We start from the raw sequence: 21,342 nt of genomic DNA, 5'->3' as shown, positions 1-21,342 counted from the left end.
CTGACATGAATTGGAAATGGGTTTAAAAGGTGTGTAGTTATTTAGATTGGATAGTATCCAAGTTACCTGCCACTCCCAGACTTCATGTTTTCCATCCGTTTACCACGTCCAATTTATCAAAATAAAAAGGAAAAAATATAAATAATAGAGCACAGGATATTATTTACTTTGAAACATTTGATTTATTTTGAACAATAGCAAAGTCATCTCACAGAGACTACTTTGAATTACACAGAATGCAAATAAATATATGGGACAATAATAGAATTAAGGGCGTTAACAAATGATAGAAAATTATTTACAACACTTGTAATAGTGCAAAACCTCACAACTACTACCCTCCTCACTGAATTAAAGGAGTCTTTGAGGACAGTACTTGTGTGTGTGTGTGTGTGTGTGTGTGTTGCCCCCAGGTGGGGGGGTGGGGGGGTTGTAAGAACTGACAGTACTGTATGTGGCATTATGAGAATAACCTTAACTGAACATCACAAAAGGACTCTCCTGAGAACTTCCATAAAGGTGATGCTAAATCACTGAGATGGATATGCATTGTTAGTTTAAACAGGTCGTACAAAGGGGGGAAAACAAACAAACAAACAAAAAATAACAACCAGAAAACATAGTTTTATCAATTTGAGCGAACTCAATTAAACAGTGTTCTTTCTTTAAGGAACACTGGAGGAACCACAGAGGATGTACAGAATGTGAACCCTACCATGAGAATAAGACCTTGAAATGACCGGAAAAATTGACAACCTAAAACCACATGGCGGGTAGTGCCCCACCACCCCTGAGTGAAATCTTTTTTGTTATTTAAAAATAAGGTCTAAGCACCTTTAGTTACCACAGAACACCAGTTTTGCCATTTCTTCTCAATCCAAACAGCGTCTTGGATTGTGACAGGCACACCACAAGTTTTTAAAGTGCGCTTGCTCCCTCGAGACGATTCTTTCACTCAATTTCTAACCCACGGACATCAAGTTCCATTTAAAAAAACAAAACAAACTGCTCACAGAAATTACATTTTGTCATGCAAAACAATTTGTTGCATATTGAAATTTCTTTTTGGGACCACTTGTTTTACGTATGATAATCTCGGACCTTGCAGCAAGTGTGATTATTTAGGAAAAAAATAATAAAAATCCTCTTCAGGTGACAAAGAGTACACAGAATCAGTCAAGTGCCTGTTTTTCCCCAGACACCTACATTAGAAATATGTTATTGGTGCTACTTTAAATAACCTGAAGAAATGCCACCTTGGTCCCCAAGAGGCCTGTCATAGAGAGAGGTTTGCAGTTGACATCAAAAAGACAGGTTTGATTGCTACTCTTGAAGACCAAAGTCAGCGAAAAGCTGTACTCAAAAACATTTCTTTAGCTAATACAGCTTCTTAATATTCTTGTGTATTTTGTGCATTGTTGATGCATTCATCCAGTAGAGACAGGGAGGAAAAAAAAAAAAAAAAAATCACCTCTGAGCAATGATCATTAAACAGGTTTAAATCATGCCAAACTCGAGGAGAAGTAATACTGCCTGGACAGAGAGAGAGAGAGAGAAAGGACAAGACCATCAGGAAAGTATCGAGCCTCTGCAGGCTGATCTGAAGTTTGGATCTTAGCCATCATCATTTCAACCCACCGCCGATTCGGAATATAAGAACCATTTGAAGAGAAGTACCCGAAAGTGACTGGATTTAAAAGGTGGATAGACACCACTGCTGATAGAAGGCTAAATAACAGACAAAAACATCATTCCATCATCACTCATGCAAAAGACGTGTGCATCTTTGGCTATGCATAGCACTACGTCTCGAGAGGTGAGGTGCAATCATCGGCACTACAGCAGGCTAATGCTTTAAACCGGTATAGCCCTGTTCAAGAATGCATGCTCAGAAAGAAGAGGACAACGTAAATTCACAGATGTGGAACAGTTGCTGCCAGAAGCGTGCCTATCGACTTGGCTAATGTGGCACCTCACTAAGATAGAGTCGTTTGGCTTTGGTTCAAACAGACACTGCAACCAGGCAGTGCGTGTACACGTTTTTGGCTCGGCTCTATGTGACTGGGTCGCAGCATGTCCTTTTGTTTTGCTGTGTTGTTTACTGCACTTGGAGGAAATATAGCCCTTCAAGTCAACAAGTTGTGTCTGAAATTGCACATGTTGGCCACTCTTCTTTTGCGCAGGCCACATCGAGACCAAAGTCTGAGTACGTTAAAGTTCCCTGGCTGGTTCTGCTGGGAAGAGGCAGAAATTATCTTCCGATCATGAGTCAACCAATCTCTCCTGAAGTTGCTGATTGTTATGTGTCTTGTTGGTACCTGTGAAAAGAAAGAGAAACAGTGCGTCAAGCTACACCTACTCCTGGAATTACATTTGTTTGCTCGGCTGCAATATTAACTTCGTCTTCCTTCGAGCAAACTCGTGATCAAAATGTAGATGACTGAATTCCCAACACTCCCTGTGCAAACAGTTTGGAATTAATGATAAATGCAAAGACGGGAGTATTATTGTCCTTCAAGCAGATCAGCAGCATGTTTCAGGGTAACTGAATGCAACTACTTTATACTGGTTCGGGTCCACTGGTCCCCTCAAAACAAAGAGTCAGTGGAAACCGCGCTTCTGACTGATCACCTCTGATAAAACACAACTATTCTGATGTGATGTACTAAAGTTTTCAGTCATGGTCTGTACTTTTGCAAACGCTTGGCTGAAGATCACACACAAATTTCTATACATAAAGACACTCACAACATCTGACTAAACAGGCAGTGGCCCAGGATAAGTCAGATTTTCCTAGATTATAATACATGTTTCCACCCTTTCTCCCCCTCGTCTACAGGATCGGAGCCAAATGAGCAGGAAAAAATGATGCAAATTTTTCTCTTTCTCATCTCCTTCTGTGTCAAGCTGCAACCCTCTTCTCTCTGCAAACATGGCAACACACAATATTTTAAAAAAATAAAATAAATCAAGAGACATTTTACCCGCTCTGTAAGTTGAATTCAGGCAGAGCGCCCAGGGACGTCAGCTGTTCCTCCAGGGCCACGATACGTAGACCGATGTAGCCCGAAGACAGCAGCAGCAGCAGAACCCTACAACATATAATATAAGTCAGATTCACTGCCTGAGTGTCAAAGGATCAAATCCAGACCTTTCCACAGATTCAACCAACAGCTGCTCAAACAAAACAGACTAAATAGCCAATTCCAAAGTCATGCTAGAGCTAATGAAGTTTTATAAAATATGTAATATTATTAAAAACTGACTGAAAATTGTGTTTCTTAACAATTGTCCCATTTAACAAACTAATAAATCACATAAATAGTTGACGAATTACCTTTTGTTGGTATATTCATACAAGATTATCTGCTTTAGAACCACTTTTTACTTTTCGCCCCTCAGATTGAGAATTTGGGAGTGAAATGCAAGTTCAGATAAAGTCATAAGGATAAAGACAGCTGGGGGAGAAGGATCTACTCACAAAATCAAGTAAATGAAGAGCAGAGTGTTGAGGTTGCTGGCCTCTCTCTGAACCACCAGGGACTTGGCTTTTTCAGTCACATTCCACACCCATGATCCACCTGAAACATAATATAATAATTTAACACCAATAACAACAACAAGGTTTTAAGGTCAGTTGCAAGCAGCTGTGATATTATAATTTCAGGCCTCGGTATTCGATAATTATGCACAGTTTTCCATATCCTACCAGCATAGGCAAAACTAATGCCGGTAACTAGTGTTAACTGACCATGTGTTGGTTACCTGACACAGACAGCTCCTCTGTAGATGAACTTTCACTCTGCTGCATATGCAGGCTCTTCAGAGGGGAACCATTTACATTAGGCACTGCCTCTGTAAGCAAGAGAAGCAAGAGAGGGGGGGAAAGTTAGACTTGTTTCTGATTGAGATGGCAGACGTGCAAAGTTCAAGGTCTGATAGGAGAAGAGTAGATAACGCTATCAACACGTAGCACTGTCAGCTGAGGTCTCGCAGCATTTTCAAGTTATCTTTTAAGAAACCCTACAAGTTACTAACAAGTAACAACAATAATGCATTAAAAAACAAACAAACAAAAACAAAAAAAACCAGCTCAACACTTAGAGGTGGTGCTGAATTTTCACCTGTATGCGGTCTATGCAGAGGGCGGTCCTCTTGTAAAGTCTGAGACTTGGAGCCATCGAATTGGTCGAAGCTATCGTCCAGACTGGACTGGCTGGAGTTCTGTCAGTAAGATGAACACAGAACAAAAATCATCAGTACAAAAAACAGAGCGGGAGAAAAAATACAAAAAAATAAATAGATAAATAAATAAATAATGGTTTTAAAATGCAGAAAAGAGTTACTCACCACAAGTTTGTTCTTATCAAAGCTGTTTTCAGCTGAGGAGAAGAGAGGGCTACTGTTTGCACTGACATCCTGAAACAGAGGCATTTAAAAAAACAAAAAAACAAACAAAAAAAAAAAACTATTAAGTTGTCATTCATGGAGTTTATATTCTGCACGCTCTGAAAAGGTTTATTTAAACTTGTAGATGCAACAGCATGGCTGTTTGCCACTCTAATGTCAGACTGAAGGCATTGCAACACAGAGTACATTTTCTTAATCATGGCACAGCAAATAACTTCAAAGAATGGAAAAGCACATTTGTTGCAAGACTTCCAAGAAGCCAACAGTGACACGGTATAGTTTTACAATATTGTGATCCATTGCAGAAATTTAGATTTCTTTTGTGACCTCAGCCACTCACCTCTAGCTGAGGACAGACTGAACGCAGCAGCTGAAAACACGACTCTCTATTCCGCAGAGCCACAAAGAGGTACTGCACAATGGGAGGGAATATAAAGAAAACAAAATGAGCATTAGCCATCTGCCCAACATAAAAGGTCACCCAGCCACTGACTACATTACATATAAATCAGAGTTCAAAGCTTACGTTTGACTTTGACTGCACGCACTGTGTAGGCTCAATAAGTGTTAACTAAAGATTGTGTGAGGATAAAGGTGAGAAACTGACCTTATCTCCCTCAGTGGTGCGAAGTGACAAGGCGTTGGGTACCAGCAAAGCTGTATTCTGCTTCTTCACTCTTTTAATGCAGGAAACTGGAACCACTACCTGCAAAAGCACACGAACACACACAAAGGAAAGGTCAGACTTGCGTCAGACGAATCCCACAACGAGCTAAAAAGAATGATGGGCGAGGTCTGAGCTGATAAATACCTTAGTATCCTTAAGCAAAACAGAGGAAAAGAAACAAGCATGCGTGTCAGTGATGTATAGCCGACCATGGTAGGGCACCTCCTTCTGCAGGGCGCAGATGTATGCTGGGAGAGGAGTGCAGAACCGTTCAGTTTTATACAGCTTGTTCTTTTTTAAAAACTTAGATTCTTCATTTAATCAATTTTTTTTTTTAAAAACTTACCATGAATCAAGTCTTCACTCTCGGGAATGTCTGGAAACAACTTGTGAAATGTTTTGTTGTGCTTTTTGAAACTCTGAAATAATAAAATTGGATTGTTATTTAATTAAAGTGAAATACTTTCTTCATTAGTTTGCTTTTAAAGTTGAGGTGGACTTACACTTTGTGAGCCAGTGCCCTCAGTCTTCTCAAAGTCTTTGCTGTCGACGTCAAAAGTTTGCGCCCTGAGGAGAATATGAAATAAGAGTGATTAAGGCATGATTAAGAAGGAAATGAACACAACATTTTACCCGCATGAACCATATCACCTGACTTTTTCCTGGATTACAAGGCTCATGTGAAGCTGCCCTGATAGGTCCTGCGCCAAATGAGCAGGAAAAATATGCAAAACTCTCTCTACCATGTTTATATTTCTTGAATTGCAGCCCGTCTTTGACTGCCACACACAAACACACACAGCACTACATAGCAGGGAAGCAGTGATGGAGTTAGAAAGAAAGTAAAGATGACGACAATTACTTTATTTAAATGTAAAACGTTAACAATTACTTTGTTAGGAAACCTGTTCAACAACCTTAAAAATGTTGACAAGTGATATTTTCACCTGCTCCCACGCACCCTTGGTATGTTTTCCACAAGCACAGCACTCATATCTTCAAATTTGTCACATTCTTTTAATCTTTAGCTACGAGGTAAGGCAAGGACTGAGATTTAACACTCCATCTGAACTACTAAAACGCTTATTCATAGCATAATCTATAAATGGGTAGAGCTGCCAATATGGTTATTAAAAAAAAATCTGCATTTGAATATCTTTGAATCTCTTCAGAGTGTTCACTATGCCCACACAACTAGGCAAAAGAAATGATCAAGACTGAATCATCAGGAATCAAACTCATCTCCACGCTCATGCATTTGAATCATGTGAGAAACCAGCCTACATGGGGTGTGTGGTCATGTGTGCATGATGCCTGAGGTGGGTCAGGTCTTGTGATATGTGTTCTCAATGAGAGAGTCCACATAACATCAGCTGTGTAACCGTAAGCACCTCCAGACAGTGAAATACTGTTAATTTATTATGGAGTTTTATTTTTTCACCCATTTAAAATGTTCATCTCTTTATTAAAACAAATGTGAGATTAAAACAATTTCTTGCTCTACCAAATTTAACTGATCTGAATAACAGAGTATACACAAATGTGGCTCTTTGGGAAAGTTTTAATTCAACACATTAAGCCACAGTATTAAATTAAGAAGAATTAGACATTTCTTTGTTTTTTATTTTAAATAGTAAAGTAAATTTAAAGGTTCAAGTTTAATCTTCTACTCCTCCGTGGTGGTGTATAGAGACAAAATAACAAAACGAGTGTCACTTTCCAAATATTTACATCAGGCTGTTATTAACCGTCACAGAATCCACGTTTTTGGCTTTTGTGTAATTAGAACTGTGTCCCCATGAAGCCTACCTGACAGGTGCTTGTCTGGTCAGGGTTTTGTGCTGTTGCTGGATCTCGAGCTGGGCCGCCTCTAAACTCAAAGCTTTCCTTGCATCCACCTTCTTGATGCTGCCATTGCTTAAGGTGCTCCTGCTTTTCCTTACTTTGGCTGGCAGCCCACCACTGCTGCTCTCTACTGGGTAGCTGCAACAAATTGAGGGGGGAAAGGGGGAAAAATTAGAAAATGAGCCACTTTAGGTTTTAGAAAGACATTCACATGTACGCAAACAATTTAGAAAGTCTCCAAGTAGACGATGACTTTTCACAGTGCAAATACGAGTGACTCTGCTTTTGTTGGACACAAAAAGTAAGTCCGAGCATCCACTGACAGCACCTCAACATGCATTCAAAAATAGTTGCACCAGTCTACCGCAGCCATTTAAAAAACAGAACATCTTACCACAGGATGGCAAATGAGAAAACCACTAAAAACCAGCACTGGGAAACAACAACAATAAAACTCAAACATCTACCATCAAAACACAGGTCAGTTAAACACTGCCAACATGTTAACATAACATATTTTGGCTCTACATCAACTTTGAGTGTTTTAAGCCTCTCTTTAAAAAAAACAACAACAAAAAAAACCCAAATCACTTATCCCTTTCCACTGAAGTCAGCTGTAATGCATAGATGTATCTGACATCTATGTCAAACGATGCCCATCTTTGTGATGTGCTGGCACTGGTTACCCGATCCAAAAGAAAAGGTTTTATTGATAACATTGCATCAGAGGTCAGTTGACCAGAAGCACCTGACTGCTTTACAATCTGATCGACGTAGGTTCATGCTCTCAACCTGACAAGCCTCTGCAAATATACCATTTCAATAAAGAGTCTTGTAAAAAAGAAGATTACAAGCGTCTCTATAGTCCATATGCTCTGTAAGAAACAATGGCCTGTCCTTGACAAGGAACTAACAAAACAGATTCACAGGATAAGACAGTGCAAAGATTACAAAATCCTGAAATCCCTAAAACACATAGCCCACATTATACAAGTAAGTGTAAAGCCTGCATTTCTTGTTCAAAGACAACAACGCCACACAAATTAACTTTGAACTTCCACTCACCTGGTAAATTTAAATCGCTTTGATGAACGAAAAGTCATATACCTACTGACAGTAGGCATTTCCTATCCTAATAAATAAACACAATGAATAATTTAAAAAAAATTGTTGCTTTTTCTAAAAAGCCTGCATACAGGCCTCAAGACAGAAAAGTTAACCAAGAACTAAACAAATATTAAGACTCCCCCCTCCCAGAAAAATCTTTAAAATCCTCTTGACATTATGCATGTAGTTCCAGTTAAGTTGTTGTACACAAGGCCTCTTTACCACATCCTTCTACAGGAGAAAAAAGAAAACAAAAAAAACCACCCTGTTGCTCACTTGCTGTATGAATGTGCTAGCAAAGAGGAAGCTGTTTCTATATGAGAATGGTGTGACACTCCGTAGTGTGTGACGTCAAACCCAACCACACCCCCAGAACAAAGCAAATACAGGCAAGAGTACACAGTCCCTCCTCTTTCTCATGTACAGACACACACACACACACACACACACACACACACAGGCATGTCATTGCCTGTGCTGTCTTCCTATGTTAAACAAAAAAGGTTCCATCCCACAAAATCCACAGATCAAAAGCATCAAACTCGAAATCCGACAAGGAAAAAGATCAGCCAATAATTAACAGCCATGTGTATGACAGTGAAGGTGAAATTCTTGTGAAGTGAAAACACTAGCCCTTCTAGAAAGTGGTGCATTATCCATCTCCCCCTTCAGTCAGTGAATCTAACCACAGAGGAAAAAACAAACCAAATAACAAAAGTTTAAATTTTCTGTTAAAAGTAAGGAAATCACCCAACTGTACCGACAGTATAATATGCTGGCTTCTCTAACAGCGTCAGCCATTTCTGTGCTGTAATGACTTCTTTTCAGCATGACCTTTTAGTAGGGCAAAGGTGAAGAAACAAAGAACATGAATGCAACTGCAGTTACCTGCCCTGTTATTTGGAAAGTATTCCGCTCTGTTATGCAGTGCAATACAATCAAGCAAGAGTGGATAACATTTCAGCATCTATGTGAATGTCCAGTTTTTAATCATTTATGTAAAACCCATTTTCAGTCAATTGTAGTTGCACAAACTTTATTCTAGAAACTTATTTTTATTGCATATTTAAAACTATATAAAACCTCTTTAAAACATTTACCAAAGATTTGGAAACTGTGGGCAAGTAAGTTAATGTGGCTGTTACTTGAAGAAGGGTGCGTGCTGTCACAACAATTTCAGAATCGGGCCTGAACTGCTGGTCGGGTATTCAAATATGCTCACCTGACCCTTTCCTACTTGGCAGACGTTAAAGAAACAAAGCAATATAGGCATGTTTGAAATACTACTAGCTTGTTTCTAACCTACTTCCTCTATTTAGAGCTAAGCAAAACCATTAAGGTTAAAGCCGTTTCCTCTAAGTCAGGAAGCCACAAACACCCGTACATTTCAACAGTGCAGCCTATCTGAAAATTAAACTCCTCTGTGATATTTTCATTGTCAAGCCTTTGCATTAGTTTGTCTTCCAAAAACACTGATAACGTCAATGTGCTGGCAAATTAAGAGAGTAATTAAAAAATAATCATCTAAAAATAAAAATATTTCATGTTTGCGTGACATAAGTTTTATCTCAAGATTATCAATGAGGCCTCAATAGAAGAAACTTGCTCAATGGTGTATAAAAACGCCAAGGCCAAAGCAATCAAGGCTAGTGAGTGAGTACCCAGTGTTTAAAAAAAAAAAAAAAAAAGTAATGAAATGAGCAATGTGGGGAAGAAATGATGAAACACCCATGTCCTGCACAGGCTGCAACAGAGGCATTTCTATATTTCAAAGGCAGTGGTGTTCAGTTATGCGTATGTGTTGAATTAATTAGACTAAGGTGCTGACATCTGACCTACTTTCTTGTTCAAGTAACGAATTACAACTTTTTAGTCTAGTTTTATTAACACTCGTGATATTTCACTGCCAAAGATTATCTTTTTTTAAATCTGCTTTTTTAGATAAAGTTATGGAGGTATGTTATTCATTAGAAGTCACTGTAGAGTACAATATGTGAAAGAAAAGATTCTGTACAAAGAGAAATGTGATATACCTCATCATAGAACAAAGATTGCCGACAGATATCTTTCTTTATCTGCATTTTTTTCTCTACTCCCATCTTTAACCAGACAAAGAGCCAACATTAGAGGTCTCAGTGGTTACTAGCTAACAAATCTGAATCCACTGACAAAACAAAGAAGTTAAAAACTGCTTCGGGAAGGTGGCTCATCAAAAAATAATATAGAGTATGACAAAGATCTCTGCAATTTGACACTAAAAGAAAGTTGCGTATATCTAGAGCAAGTTCTGCTTTACCTGACAGTCTGAAGATGACTCGCTGAGATCAGTAAGCAGACTCGATTGTTCGTCTTACCTTTTCACATCTTCCGAGCAATGAGAATCCACAGGACCTGGCTGGTTCAACAAGACTTTTGGTCTTTCCATGACCAACTAAATTCTCCCTTCTAGTCTTCCACAGTCCCTGAAACCTTTGGCCAAGACAGGCGACTATAACAATGGCAATACCTTTTGAACTTGGACCTAGGTGAGTTAGGAGCCAAATCAGAAGCCAGGGACTAAAGGTCTTTTTAATGGCTTAAAGCGCGTGCTAGTTCAACATGAAGACAAAAACACCAGATCCAGAAACACACAGCAGGACAGGAGATGGGAAACAGCAGAATGAACACAGTAAACTTAAAAAAAAAAAAAGAAGAAGAAAAAAAAAAAAAAAAAAGGTCATTTGACTTCAAACCCCCAAATCTCCTCCCAAGCTCTCTCCTTTCTAATGCAGCTTTAGTATGCGTTGTCAGGGAAACAAGTAACAGTGGGAGGTAGTTGATAAAAATGTGGGGGCCGAGGGAAACAGTGCCGGGTTATTCTTAGTTCGCATAGGCAAACATCAAAATTCAATAGCCTGTTCTCAATAACAATGGGGCCGTGACTTCAGAAGCAGCCGACAATATGACATGCACACATGACAATAGCCAACCCAGCCTTTGTAGACGATGTGAACAGGGCCATCAATATAAGGACATTTGTGTTGAAAGGGGGGGGGTGTCCTCAAAAGCTGTTGACTAACACACAAATTTGAAAAAAAAAAAAAAAGAAAAGAAAAAAAAAAGCACCATATAGGTGGAGTGCTGTAAATGTAGTGGAGCCTGGTTACATTTGCGTATCTCAGCCTAGGGTGTTTATTCATCGATAGACTATTTCTATACCCATGACATCAACATCACTGAGAAAGATAACGTCCAGCTGGGCATGTGACTTCAGGCCTAATTTAGTCACAATACAAAAAAAAAAAAAAGGAAATAAAAGGAAACCACTCCTTCCTTTCTAAATATTGGTTGCAACATTTTCAATAGGAGCTTCTCGGAGCAGAGCTATAGGATGACACATTCTAGAACAGCATGCATTTACCTAATGGAGGCAATTACGCTCCTACTTACAGTACCAGTAATTCCCATTTCGTAATGACTGGGCAAATGAGCAAAGGTGAGAGGAAAAAAAAAAAAAAAAAAAAGAATAAGAAAAAAAAAGAAAGAAATGCAACCCCAGCGTGATGCCTACCTTATTATATGTATCTTGAAGAATTACTTCTGGTTTTTTGCTTGGGAATACATTTAATGGTAAATTTCAACAATAATTCAGTGTCTTTTTGAATGCTCAGTTCTTAACGATTTATGTAAGGCACATCTTTTACTGTTAGTTGGGGTTGTAGATACATTTTCTGAAACTTCAACCTGTATTGATGTCTGTTTACCAGTATGGGGGAGAAAAAAAAAAGAAGAAAAAAAAAGAAAAAAAAGAAAGACTACTTTTAGCTGCTCCATCATTCACCACAGCAGGTAGATCATGTCTGATCTGGCAGATTTTTATGCTGCCACCCCAAAGTGTTTTGTGTCTCATCCCAAGATCAAGATGGGTATTTTCTGCTTATTAGGCAAATGTATAAGCCACTAAGTATGTGAGAATATTTTTGAAAAGTCAATAAATTTCAGTTCCTTAGTAATATTCTTAGAGTTAATGTCCTTATTACTTTATCAACTGTCCCTTTTATATGAAAATGACAGAGGGTTGACTAAACATGCCCTGGATATAAACAGTACAAAGGCATTCCACTGACGTTCAGCTGGTCAGTGAGCCACTGTTTTCCCCCTTATCCCTGCTTTTTAAAACTCCTGATACACTGTACAACATCACACAACAAACCCCTTACACAACAACCTTAATCAAGTTACTTAAAAGCAACACAAAGCCAACACCTACACCCCCACAGCAGGAGATCTGGCTGTTAATCCCCTGATGTCTCAATTTGTCCCAGTGACAAGAAGGAAAAGGAAAAGCCACTTTTATTACCTGGCCTGTTAGAATTTTACTGAACATGATGACAATAGAATGCATGTTTGCATCATAACAATATTAAGAGAACCAAAAATCAAGCGTTGTGCCACTTTACTGCATTGTTCAGCCTAGGTTTCAGCAAAAGATCACCTTTTCACACTGTTTGTAAGGTGGTGAACTGCCATTTATTCTCTCACCTGTGAAAGAAATGCTTTTCAGAATAATAGTCATACAAATGTGATTACCAGTGAATTCTAGTGTGGTGAAGACCAATTTCTCCAGTGCAGGACATTCCAGTCATTAAAAGTACTCCTTGGGGTATACACTGCTTTCATTCACTACCCTGAGATGATCCCGAGAGTTTAGCTTCAGACGTCAAGCCAGTGTCAGCTGGTCTGCAGTGACAGTTGCCTTAAGACAAAATTGCTTTAGTACAGAATGCATTTCCATAACCAACACGCAGCCCAAAGTTTACATGTGAGGCTTGGGGAAGCATTACATGTGTGAATCTCTCAAAGATCAGAATAATTGAGAATACTGAGAACAATTAGAAACACAAAGTGTAAGAGCACCATCTTCTGGAGGCCCATGGATCTGTTTTTTTGTTGTTGTTTTTTTTAAATATAAATGTGACCTACCCTTTCTCCAGCAACCAACAGAACAAGTTCAATAAAAGCACAAGAGATTATTGCAACTGTGTTCGGTGAACCATGTCATCTGACAGCCATAATCTTTTATAATCCACCAAAAGCTAGTATGCAACAAACAAATTCATCTCAACTACTTTATAACAACATAGTTAATTTTTAACCAAAAAGGGAACAAAAAATGAAAAAAACAAAAACAAAAAAAAAACAACAACTTTAAGACATAATGTCAAAGATGACCTTAATAATATTGTCGGCTGGACTGAAAAGGATAATGCGTCTGCTTACATACGTGCATGTCTGTGAGCGTCAGTAGAGTACCCAGGAAGGGCAGGGAAGCAAGCCAGTGGACATGGCAAAATTTCAGACTCTGTGGCAGCCTGCCAGTACTCAGTCTGTTGAAAAAGTGTGTGTGTGTGTGTGTGTGTGTGTATGCACAAACTAGAACAGAGAGCATTACAGGATAAATGTGTGTTTCTCTGTGGGGAATCACGTGGCCCTGTGCACACAGCATCTCTCCCCACTTCCTCCTGTGCAAACCAGGCAAAGACAGAGAGGTTCTTTCTTCAAGGCAACAGAGTGCTCACAGTGTCCCGGCAGGTGAGCAGGGAGAATAATGTGCTGGTTTTTTTTTTTTTTTTTTAAAGTCCCACTCAACATTACGATTACAATAAGTGCAAACATATGAAGGATTGCAATAAATTAATTTAGACGTCACACTGCATAAACCCGACCCTTTTCTACATTTCGTTTCAGACACACATCTCATTATCTGACCGCAACTGGAAGTTTTACAAATCTTCTCTCAGACTTTCCTAAGCTAGCTTTTTGTGTGACTATCACGGTGTGTTTGAATAAAGCCATAGGAAACATTCATGTAAAACATGTTTTCGCGTGAAGGATAGAATCCATTTCACTGCAGAGCAAGAAGTGTAGTTGAGTGAAAACTTTCCCCACACATCCACTTCATTTGTGTGGGATGTTAATTTATGCTGATGGTTGCACAAGGACATGTTCCGTTTTAAAAATTCTTTAAGCCACCTAGCCGGATCTAATGTTTGTCTAAAAGGCAGGTTGCTTTTGTGGCAGTCTTTGATGTAATTCCCCTGTCTCGAGTTTCACACCCTGCTGTTGAACAGGCCACAACTCCACCAGCTTGGACTCTTGAGGTAAGACCTTGTTCTACTCTGCAGCAGGTGGAGAGCTGCTGGTGACACAGTGAGCTCACAGAGGATGCAGAAGAGAACTAACATCACCAATTGCAGTCTAAGACAGTGGCCAACAGAGTAATTATAGCATTTTTGTAGTGAAAAACTGAACACAAAACACATTAACTGGCTCGTTAGGCCCCACAAATGCAGTCCAATACTCTGGGAAAACAGTTCCTCCTACAGCTTCCAATGAGCAGCTTTCACCCTGTCGAAAAGATAAGGTAATCGTAAAAATCAAGGTTTAAATTCTTTATTGACTAGAGACAAGACATTCTGTCATTGAAGAGCTACACCAGATGTTATTCTGCTGTTCAAAGTTGAGCAGAACATAAACAGGCTTTAACTCGTGCATTCAGATAAGCCTGCATAAAATCATCTCTCTAAAATTAGACTAACCAATGCAAAAACATTAGGTGAAATTCTCCAGGCCACTGCGAGCTCCAAAAAGGTTAAAAAAAGCTAAGAAAAATATAGCCTCTCTCTTGGCTCTGTGACAAGTTGGAGCGATCATTAGCACTAGACTGACAGAAGCAACACGTAACTTCAAATGTGACCACCTAGTTGGCCTTCAACCTTTCATTTAGTGACAAACAGTCGTTCAAATGTGGTTTTCATCTTCTAACTTCAGGTTTCCCAATGCCTGCAGCATTATTTAGACCACAGTCTTCTCTGCCTACAGTGGCAAGGAAGGTCTGCACTGGGAGCATCCTTCTGGAGTCATAGCTGCCCCACCCAGACTATACTAGGCTCCTACGCCCAGACATTGCAGCTAATCTGCACCAGGTTATTTTACATTGGAAGCAAAGACATCTGACAGTATGCAAAACAACTACAACTTGCAATGAGCTCTGAAGCATGTAATCTGTGTAAAGGCAGAGATTTCACTTAATTCCTGGCTTCAGTCACTTTTTTTTTTTTTTTAAATAAGCAGCACATTTATTAAATCTAACTGATACTTTCACCTTCATTCTGGAAATTAACCAGTGCAGGGAATTGAATTACTCTGGCTCAATGTTGCAATCACAAGGCAAGAGCTTTGGCTTTTCTTGAAGCCTTACACCGCCATAAAAAAAAAAAAAAAGTGTGAGTTTTGGAAACATAATCATGGTACATGCCATACTGCACACACACAGTAGCTATCCTGATAACCGGCAGGACACTTCAGCTGGGTTGGCACTCGAGCAAATGGCCATGTAAGGGGAAGAACTTAAAGGCAAAGCTCAGAGGACGTGGAGTACTCACAATGAAATGCTGAAAGCATTTATATAATACACCATGTACCACCTGTGGTCAACTCACAGGAGCTATAAATAGTTTTTTCTGAGAAGACAGACTTGGACATACTACGTGTGACAAGTGTGTTTGTGCGTTTCCCTGAGAGGTTAGAGGGAAACACACTATACTGTAGGCTCGTGTGAGTGACTGTGATGGTGGTAAACGTGCCTCTGCCCACTGAAAAGACTGGATTATCAGTGAGGATGACTAAAGAATCAATATGACGCCAATCTGACCCACATTGGTCAGCAGATGAAGTCATGATTTCTCAGAAATGGGCAAAGGCGAGATTAAGTGCCTACCAGTTCTGGACTAGCTTAGTTTACACCACTCTCCATCTGGTAATACTGTTTATTTACGCTTACTGGAAAAGATTAAGGAGCTAATACTGCTCACACAAACATCACAAGGCTAAAATGGGTCGACTACTGTGTTCTAGAAAATTTGAAATAAACGATGAAAGACAACAGTTTGAAATTACACCACCCACCCTCCCACCCAGCGTGTAAAACCACACTTCACACATTAGTGTTAAGTTTTAAAGCACATATGTTTACTTCAGAGCACAACATTTCATACATCAGTGGCCAAGTAATTACATTTTACCACTGGAAAACACTTTTACCAAGACTAGCCAGGAAACATGAATGGGGTCAGATGCTCAGACTACCAGCCAAGTCAGTGGCTAAGCTAACAACATCCTTTAGGCTCTTATGCTTCAGTATATGCTGTGCTAATGCACACAAACCAATACTATAAAAGATGCCAGCGGCTGCAACTATTTACTGGTGCCTAGTGAGCTTTAGCTCTTACCCTTTAACAGCTTTAATTCAGTTATATATATGAATATGAATGTATCGTTAGCATTAGTTCATTTAAATATCAGCAGATCTTCGGCCTAGCGAGTGCTACCATGTTAGCAGTAAATCCCTAGTAACTGGCATCACGGCCATCTTAACCAAAATTGCTCCCTTAAACTTATTTAACACTGTTCGGTTAAACAGCACGTCAGCATGAACTCAAAATATAAAATCTTATCGAACAAGCTGCTGTCAAAAGGATAGTGTGCATCCACCCAGTACTGATGCACACCCGGCAAATAACGGTTCAGCTAGCCGCACCGCATTCATTCCGCTTACCTCTCTTTCATGAAGTGTTTTATTCTGACAATGGCCTTCTCGTCGATCTTCCTGAGGAAAGTTTTCAACCTCTCTCTTTTGTTTTCAAGCATTCTTCCCTCAGCCAGTGGTAGTCGATTCCTATAGAAACGACTCTCCACGCCAAACTCTAGCGTTCTTGTTTGGCTTCTGCTTTTTTTTCCTGCCCGCCCTCTTCTTCCCCACTTCAGCCACGGCTGATTAAGATAATGAGCTTAAATCGGACCAAGTCGGAGGACCAATCACAGTGGGCAAACAATGTTGAAAAAACGGTCATGTCAGCCCGGTTGTCCAATCAGAATGCGGTGGTTTGTCTTGCGTCGACCGCCCATTACCTTTTATGGAAATGGGGGTCGTCCCTTTCTGGAGAGCGATATAAAAACGGGGCCCTGTAACGCCGTTGTGCTGGCATGGTCTTTCCCATCAATAATTTACACGGTTTTAACATCTCACGTGCGATCAACAGAGGGGTGTATGCCCCGTGGTTTAACAACAGTGTTTCCTGTGTCACAATACACTGAAGTTAATTTGAAAAAGCTGCAGACAGTTGCCTACTACTTTTTTCATTTAAGAACTGAAAGCTCAAGTTTTGTTGTGTAATAAAGAAACAGGCCACATCAGCTCACATAAAAACAAACAAACATAAGCTACCAGGATCATCTGCGTTTTAAATAAACAATAGCACTTTCAGAAAGAGCAGTTGTGTCACTGCAAGTCAACTAATTCCACTGGTGCTGGCATGCAGGGCACAGCAACACAAATTTACTTTAATATCACTATTTATGATGAGCTAGAAGACAAATGAAAATTTATGCCATCTTATTAGGGGAAATCCAGCAACTCAGAAGGTTATAATTCATCACTTGGTGTCTTTTGTTGTGGTCCATGCCACTTCATTTTAGCCCAGCACTGCCAGCATGCAGTTTCACCTCCCCCACCTCACTGGAAAATGGCACCAACTGCAGCAACAAATGGCTTTTTATACACCTACTCAGCAGACCAAGGTCATAAGGCCAGAGTTTAGACTGTCAGCTAAGTCACATTGCAATCACAGTGGATGTCTACGTCTGCTACTTGTGACTATGTATGTGTAGGAAAAAACAGAATATAACAGAATATATTACAGAGATGTCGCGCATCGAAGTGACTCTGTTTGTGTGATAAGACATGACGAGCAACCTCGAGAAAGTTGTTTTAGGGTTTGACTTTCAGCCTCATTGTTGAGGCCGCGAGGGTCCATTCTGTCTAAAAATATGAAAAAGTTAGAACAATATTTTCTTAATCACTTGTCACTGCGCTCCCAAGAGTTAAACTCTATTCATAGAGATCTTACACACACAAAACAGAACCATTATCTTATAGCATTTTTGAGAAATGTGGACGTAAATGCCGGAAGCCTTTTTTGGCCTCACTTGGCAGCTCAGGCGCTGCCACGCTACTGTGGACAGAAGACGCAGTGTACTGCCGCATGACACTGCCGCATGACACAGCAAACACACCACCCTCACAAAATCTGGCCTACACCAGCCAACCCCCGGTCTCCCCTTCCATCCCCTCTCCCAGGAAACAACACAGATAGAGAGGAGGAAATCATGTTTTGGGGGGTGTACGTGCAGTGTAGGCAGTAACTGGCATTTCTCTGCTAGCTACTGAGTAAAATAAGATGGATTACAATAGACCAAATAGGAAACCACCCAAAGATTCAAAAAATAATAAAATCCCAGGGTCCCAGGGTATTTGTTAGCCTGGAAATATGCACAATATTTTTCTTCCTGACCTTAAATTCTTACTGAAAGACAGTGTTTACAGCAGGTTGTTGGAATAACCACAAAACATCAGGTATCATTACTAGAGAGAATATAACGGGAATTTAAAAGTAAGTAGCAAGGATTGGGAAATGTAACCTTTGACATAGCAGGGGAATTTCCTGAAAAATGAAAACTGCATAACAAAAAAAAACAAACAAAAAAAAAAATACACATACCGAAAAAAGAGAAAAACAGAATAAAAGAAATGGTTTTTTTCACCACAGTAAAGGCTTTTAGTCTTGTAAAACCACCCCTTTTGCTATTACTAACAGTGTGAGTCACATAGGCTGATTTACTTGCCCTTTATCTTTTCAATATTTGTAAAGGATTTTAACATGACTGAATAATAAAAAAGAAACGTCATCTCTTAAAAGCTGACGGGCTGAATGGGAACATTTAATGTGCGCCACTGCAAACATTTTAAAAATACTTCCGTTAGCATTCATTTACCGGCTGTCCTTTAGTTTCGTTTTTACTTCTGCATTATAGAATCTTATTTGCACAATTTTTGAATGCATGAAGTTACTGAAGTCTCAGTTTTACATTTAACAATGCGTATACGTTAGACTGGGTGTTAAGATAAAGATCCAGATTATCATGCAAGTCTGAGCATGAGAAGAAAGTGAGTTGTCCTTTGCCTAGAGGACTAAGAATAAGAATAGGAATAACTTTATTTATCCCGAGGGAAATTCTTTTGTCATGTACATGCTCAAAGCAGCAGGAGAGACAGAGGAACAGATGAATAAGATATACAATATATACAATAAGAATAGTAGTATACAGTAATATACAGTAGGATAGTGCAAGACATAGTATCAAAATAACTCTAACGAAGTAATATATATAACTATATCCTGGAGAATAAATAACTTAACTATCAGTGCAGGCGATTCTAGAAAGTCTACTTTCTACTATCTACTATCTGTTGCTAAAGTAATGTGTTGCTAGAAAGATTTCTATTACCAAATTCTGGACTAAACACTCGAGAACACTGGAAAGGTTCGCAACATCTTGGAAGGAAGAAAAGGAATGAGCTATATGAAAAGAGTTTTGTCACTTTTAAGCATTGATAGCAAAGTATTAGCAAGTGCTTCCTCATTTATATAGCATTACTCATCCTTAGTATAACCTTTATAAATGTAGATAAATTACTATGACTATAATTATAATTATGAATATTACTAGCAGTAATGCAGGAACAGTAATAGCTGTAAATGTTGTAATAGTAACAGATGGATAAACATATCTGTATTTATAAATGACTCACAGTCTTGTGGACATCCAGAGTCTCAATAAAGTTCTTGTAAAATCTTCTAACAAACACTGAAACTAAGGAAGTCTCCTTTACATTTTTTAGTTAGTTTTCCAAGTTCACAAAATAGTTTCTCTTGAAAGTTTACTCATAAGTCTATTTTTTAAATGTATTTAACTAATTTTTTTTTCACATCTAGTTTTAGTTTTTAGTTTGATTTTAGCTATAATAACCTTGCTAAGTAGTATAAACATCTCAAACATTATTTTAGTATGTATACATTTATGCAGACAGAAGAACATTGGAAAGAACCACAGTTTGGAGGAAGTCACATTGGCAGGGACATACTGAGTTGCCCATTTGGAATTTCCATATCTGAAAGACAGATAGTTTATTGTGTCCAGAGAAGGCAAAAAAAAAATCAAAAAAAAAAAAAATCCCTGATTTGCATCAGTAGTGCATCACACGGGGTAAAGTGAGACAAGTAAAACTGTGAGAGGCAGCTGATCACATGGGCACAATACCATGGACATATATTGAGTCATTTTAGATAAGGCTGTTTGTTGTTTGGACGTCACCCGCCATTCCTGATAAATAATTAGCAGAACATCTTTTACATATTGCCCTGCCTGTTTTTGTCAGATTCGAATGAAAAAAATAAAAATGCCCTTTCCAAGCTCGCCCTGTCTTTTGTTTCAGTCCTCCCCATGTGTGAAGAGTAAGTTTTCATCCAGTGTTTACTGTTACTAGCTGAGCTTTTCAAGCACTAGATGAAAATTTCCTTATTATTATTAACTACATTAATCACTAATACTACACTTCCATCTCTCATAGGTATTATTTGTCCATTTACATTTCCATGAACAATATATGACCAGTGCCTGGAGTTTGATAATAAGACATACTGTAATACTCTTTATTTTAGTGTTTTTTAGTCATGTGTCAACACTTTCTAGGACACTAATCTAGATTGAGTTAATAAGTTAAACATCTATCTTTTGGCTTTAAGTGTAATCTTGTGTTGGTGTAAGTTGTCTGTGGGGTCAGAAAGGTCAGTGCATCACCAAGGATTTACCCCAGCAACAACCTCTTTCATTCAATAAGGCCAGCGAACGGGGGCACCTTACAATGATATCATCTTACTGGTAACACTGGGATATTGTCTGTGGCCAACTCCCAGTGGCCCACTTTGGTAGTTATACAGAATTGCAGGTATGCAGGAAATCTTTACACTTAAGAGGGAAGTTTACATATTCTAGGATGTGCTTGTGTGACTTCTCTGGACTGGTATAAGGATTGGAATCATAACCATATCACATATATGAAAAAAACCCTTTACTTGATATGTTTTGTGTGTGTTCGATATGCGTGAGCTCCCCGAGGCTCAGGTGTAACAAATACAAGCCTCAACTCAAAAGGTATTGGGTTTCTACCTGGTAGAGTCTGGCTGGCTTCTTTCAGCTTCTGTTACCAGGCTGTTCTCATCACTAATTTATGTTTTCTTTGCCGCAAAGCTTTGAGTAGCTGGTTGGTTGGATGGTTGGTCAGCTAAACGGTCGGGGAGGACAGTGTTTTTCTCTCTTTCTGAGCAGTGCACCACCAGGGCTCCTAGGGGAGGACCCAGCTTAAGTTGGGGCTG

At 39.2% G+C, this 21,342-nt stretch overlaps 1 protein-coding gene across 1 annotated transcript; it reads right to left on the bottom strand.

Annotated features, from left to right (window-relative positions):
- Nucleotides 1-190: 190 nt before the first annotated feature.
- Nucleotides 191-16,828, bottom strand: si:zfos-943e10.1 (GRAM domain-containing protein 2B). Its single transcript, XM_063495942.1, has 13 exons — nt 16,626-16,828; nt 6,887-7,060; nt 5,581-5,644; nt 5,424-5,496; nt 5,222-5,325; nt 5,018-5,116; nt 4,751-4,822; nt 4,351-4,419; nt 4,125-4,224; nt 3,766-3,855; nt 3,482-3,581; nt 2,985-3,092; nt 191-2,318 (listed from the first exon to the last, which is right to left on the bottom strand). The coding sequence occupies exons 1-13, from the start codon at nt 16,715-16,717 to the stop codon at nt 2,300-2,302; spliced, it is 1,164 nt and encodes a 387-aa protein (XP_063352012.1). The 5' UTR covers nt 16,718-16,828; the 3' UTR covers nt 191-2,299.
- Nucleotides 16,829-21,342: the final 4,514 nt, after the last annotated feature.

The sequence above is a fragment of the Pelmatolapia mariae genome, linkage group LG15, assembly GCF_036321145.2.
Source record: "Pelmatolapia mariae isolate MD_Pm_ZW linkage group LG15, Pm_UMD_F_2, whole genome shotgun sequence".
In the NCBI taxonomy this organism is placed as follows: Eukaryota; Metazoa; Chordata; class Actinopteri; order Cichliformes; family Cichlidae; genus Pelmatolapia; species Pelmatolapia mariae.
The sequence above is the reverse complement of the archived record's forward strand: the minus strand, read 5'-3'. Positions and strand labels throughout refer to the sequence as shown.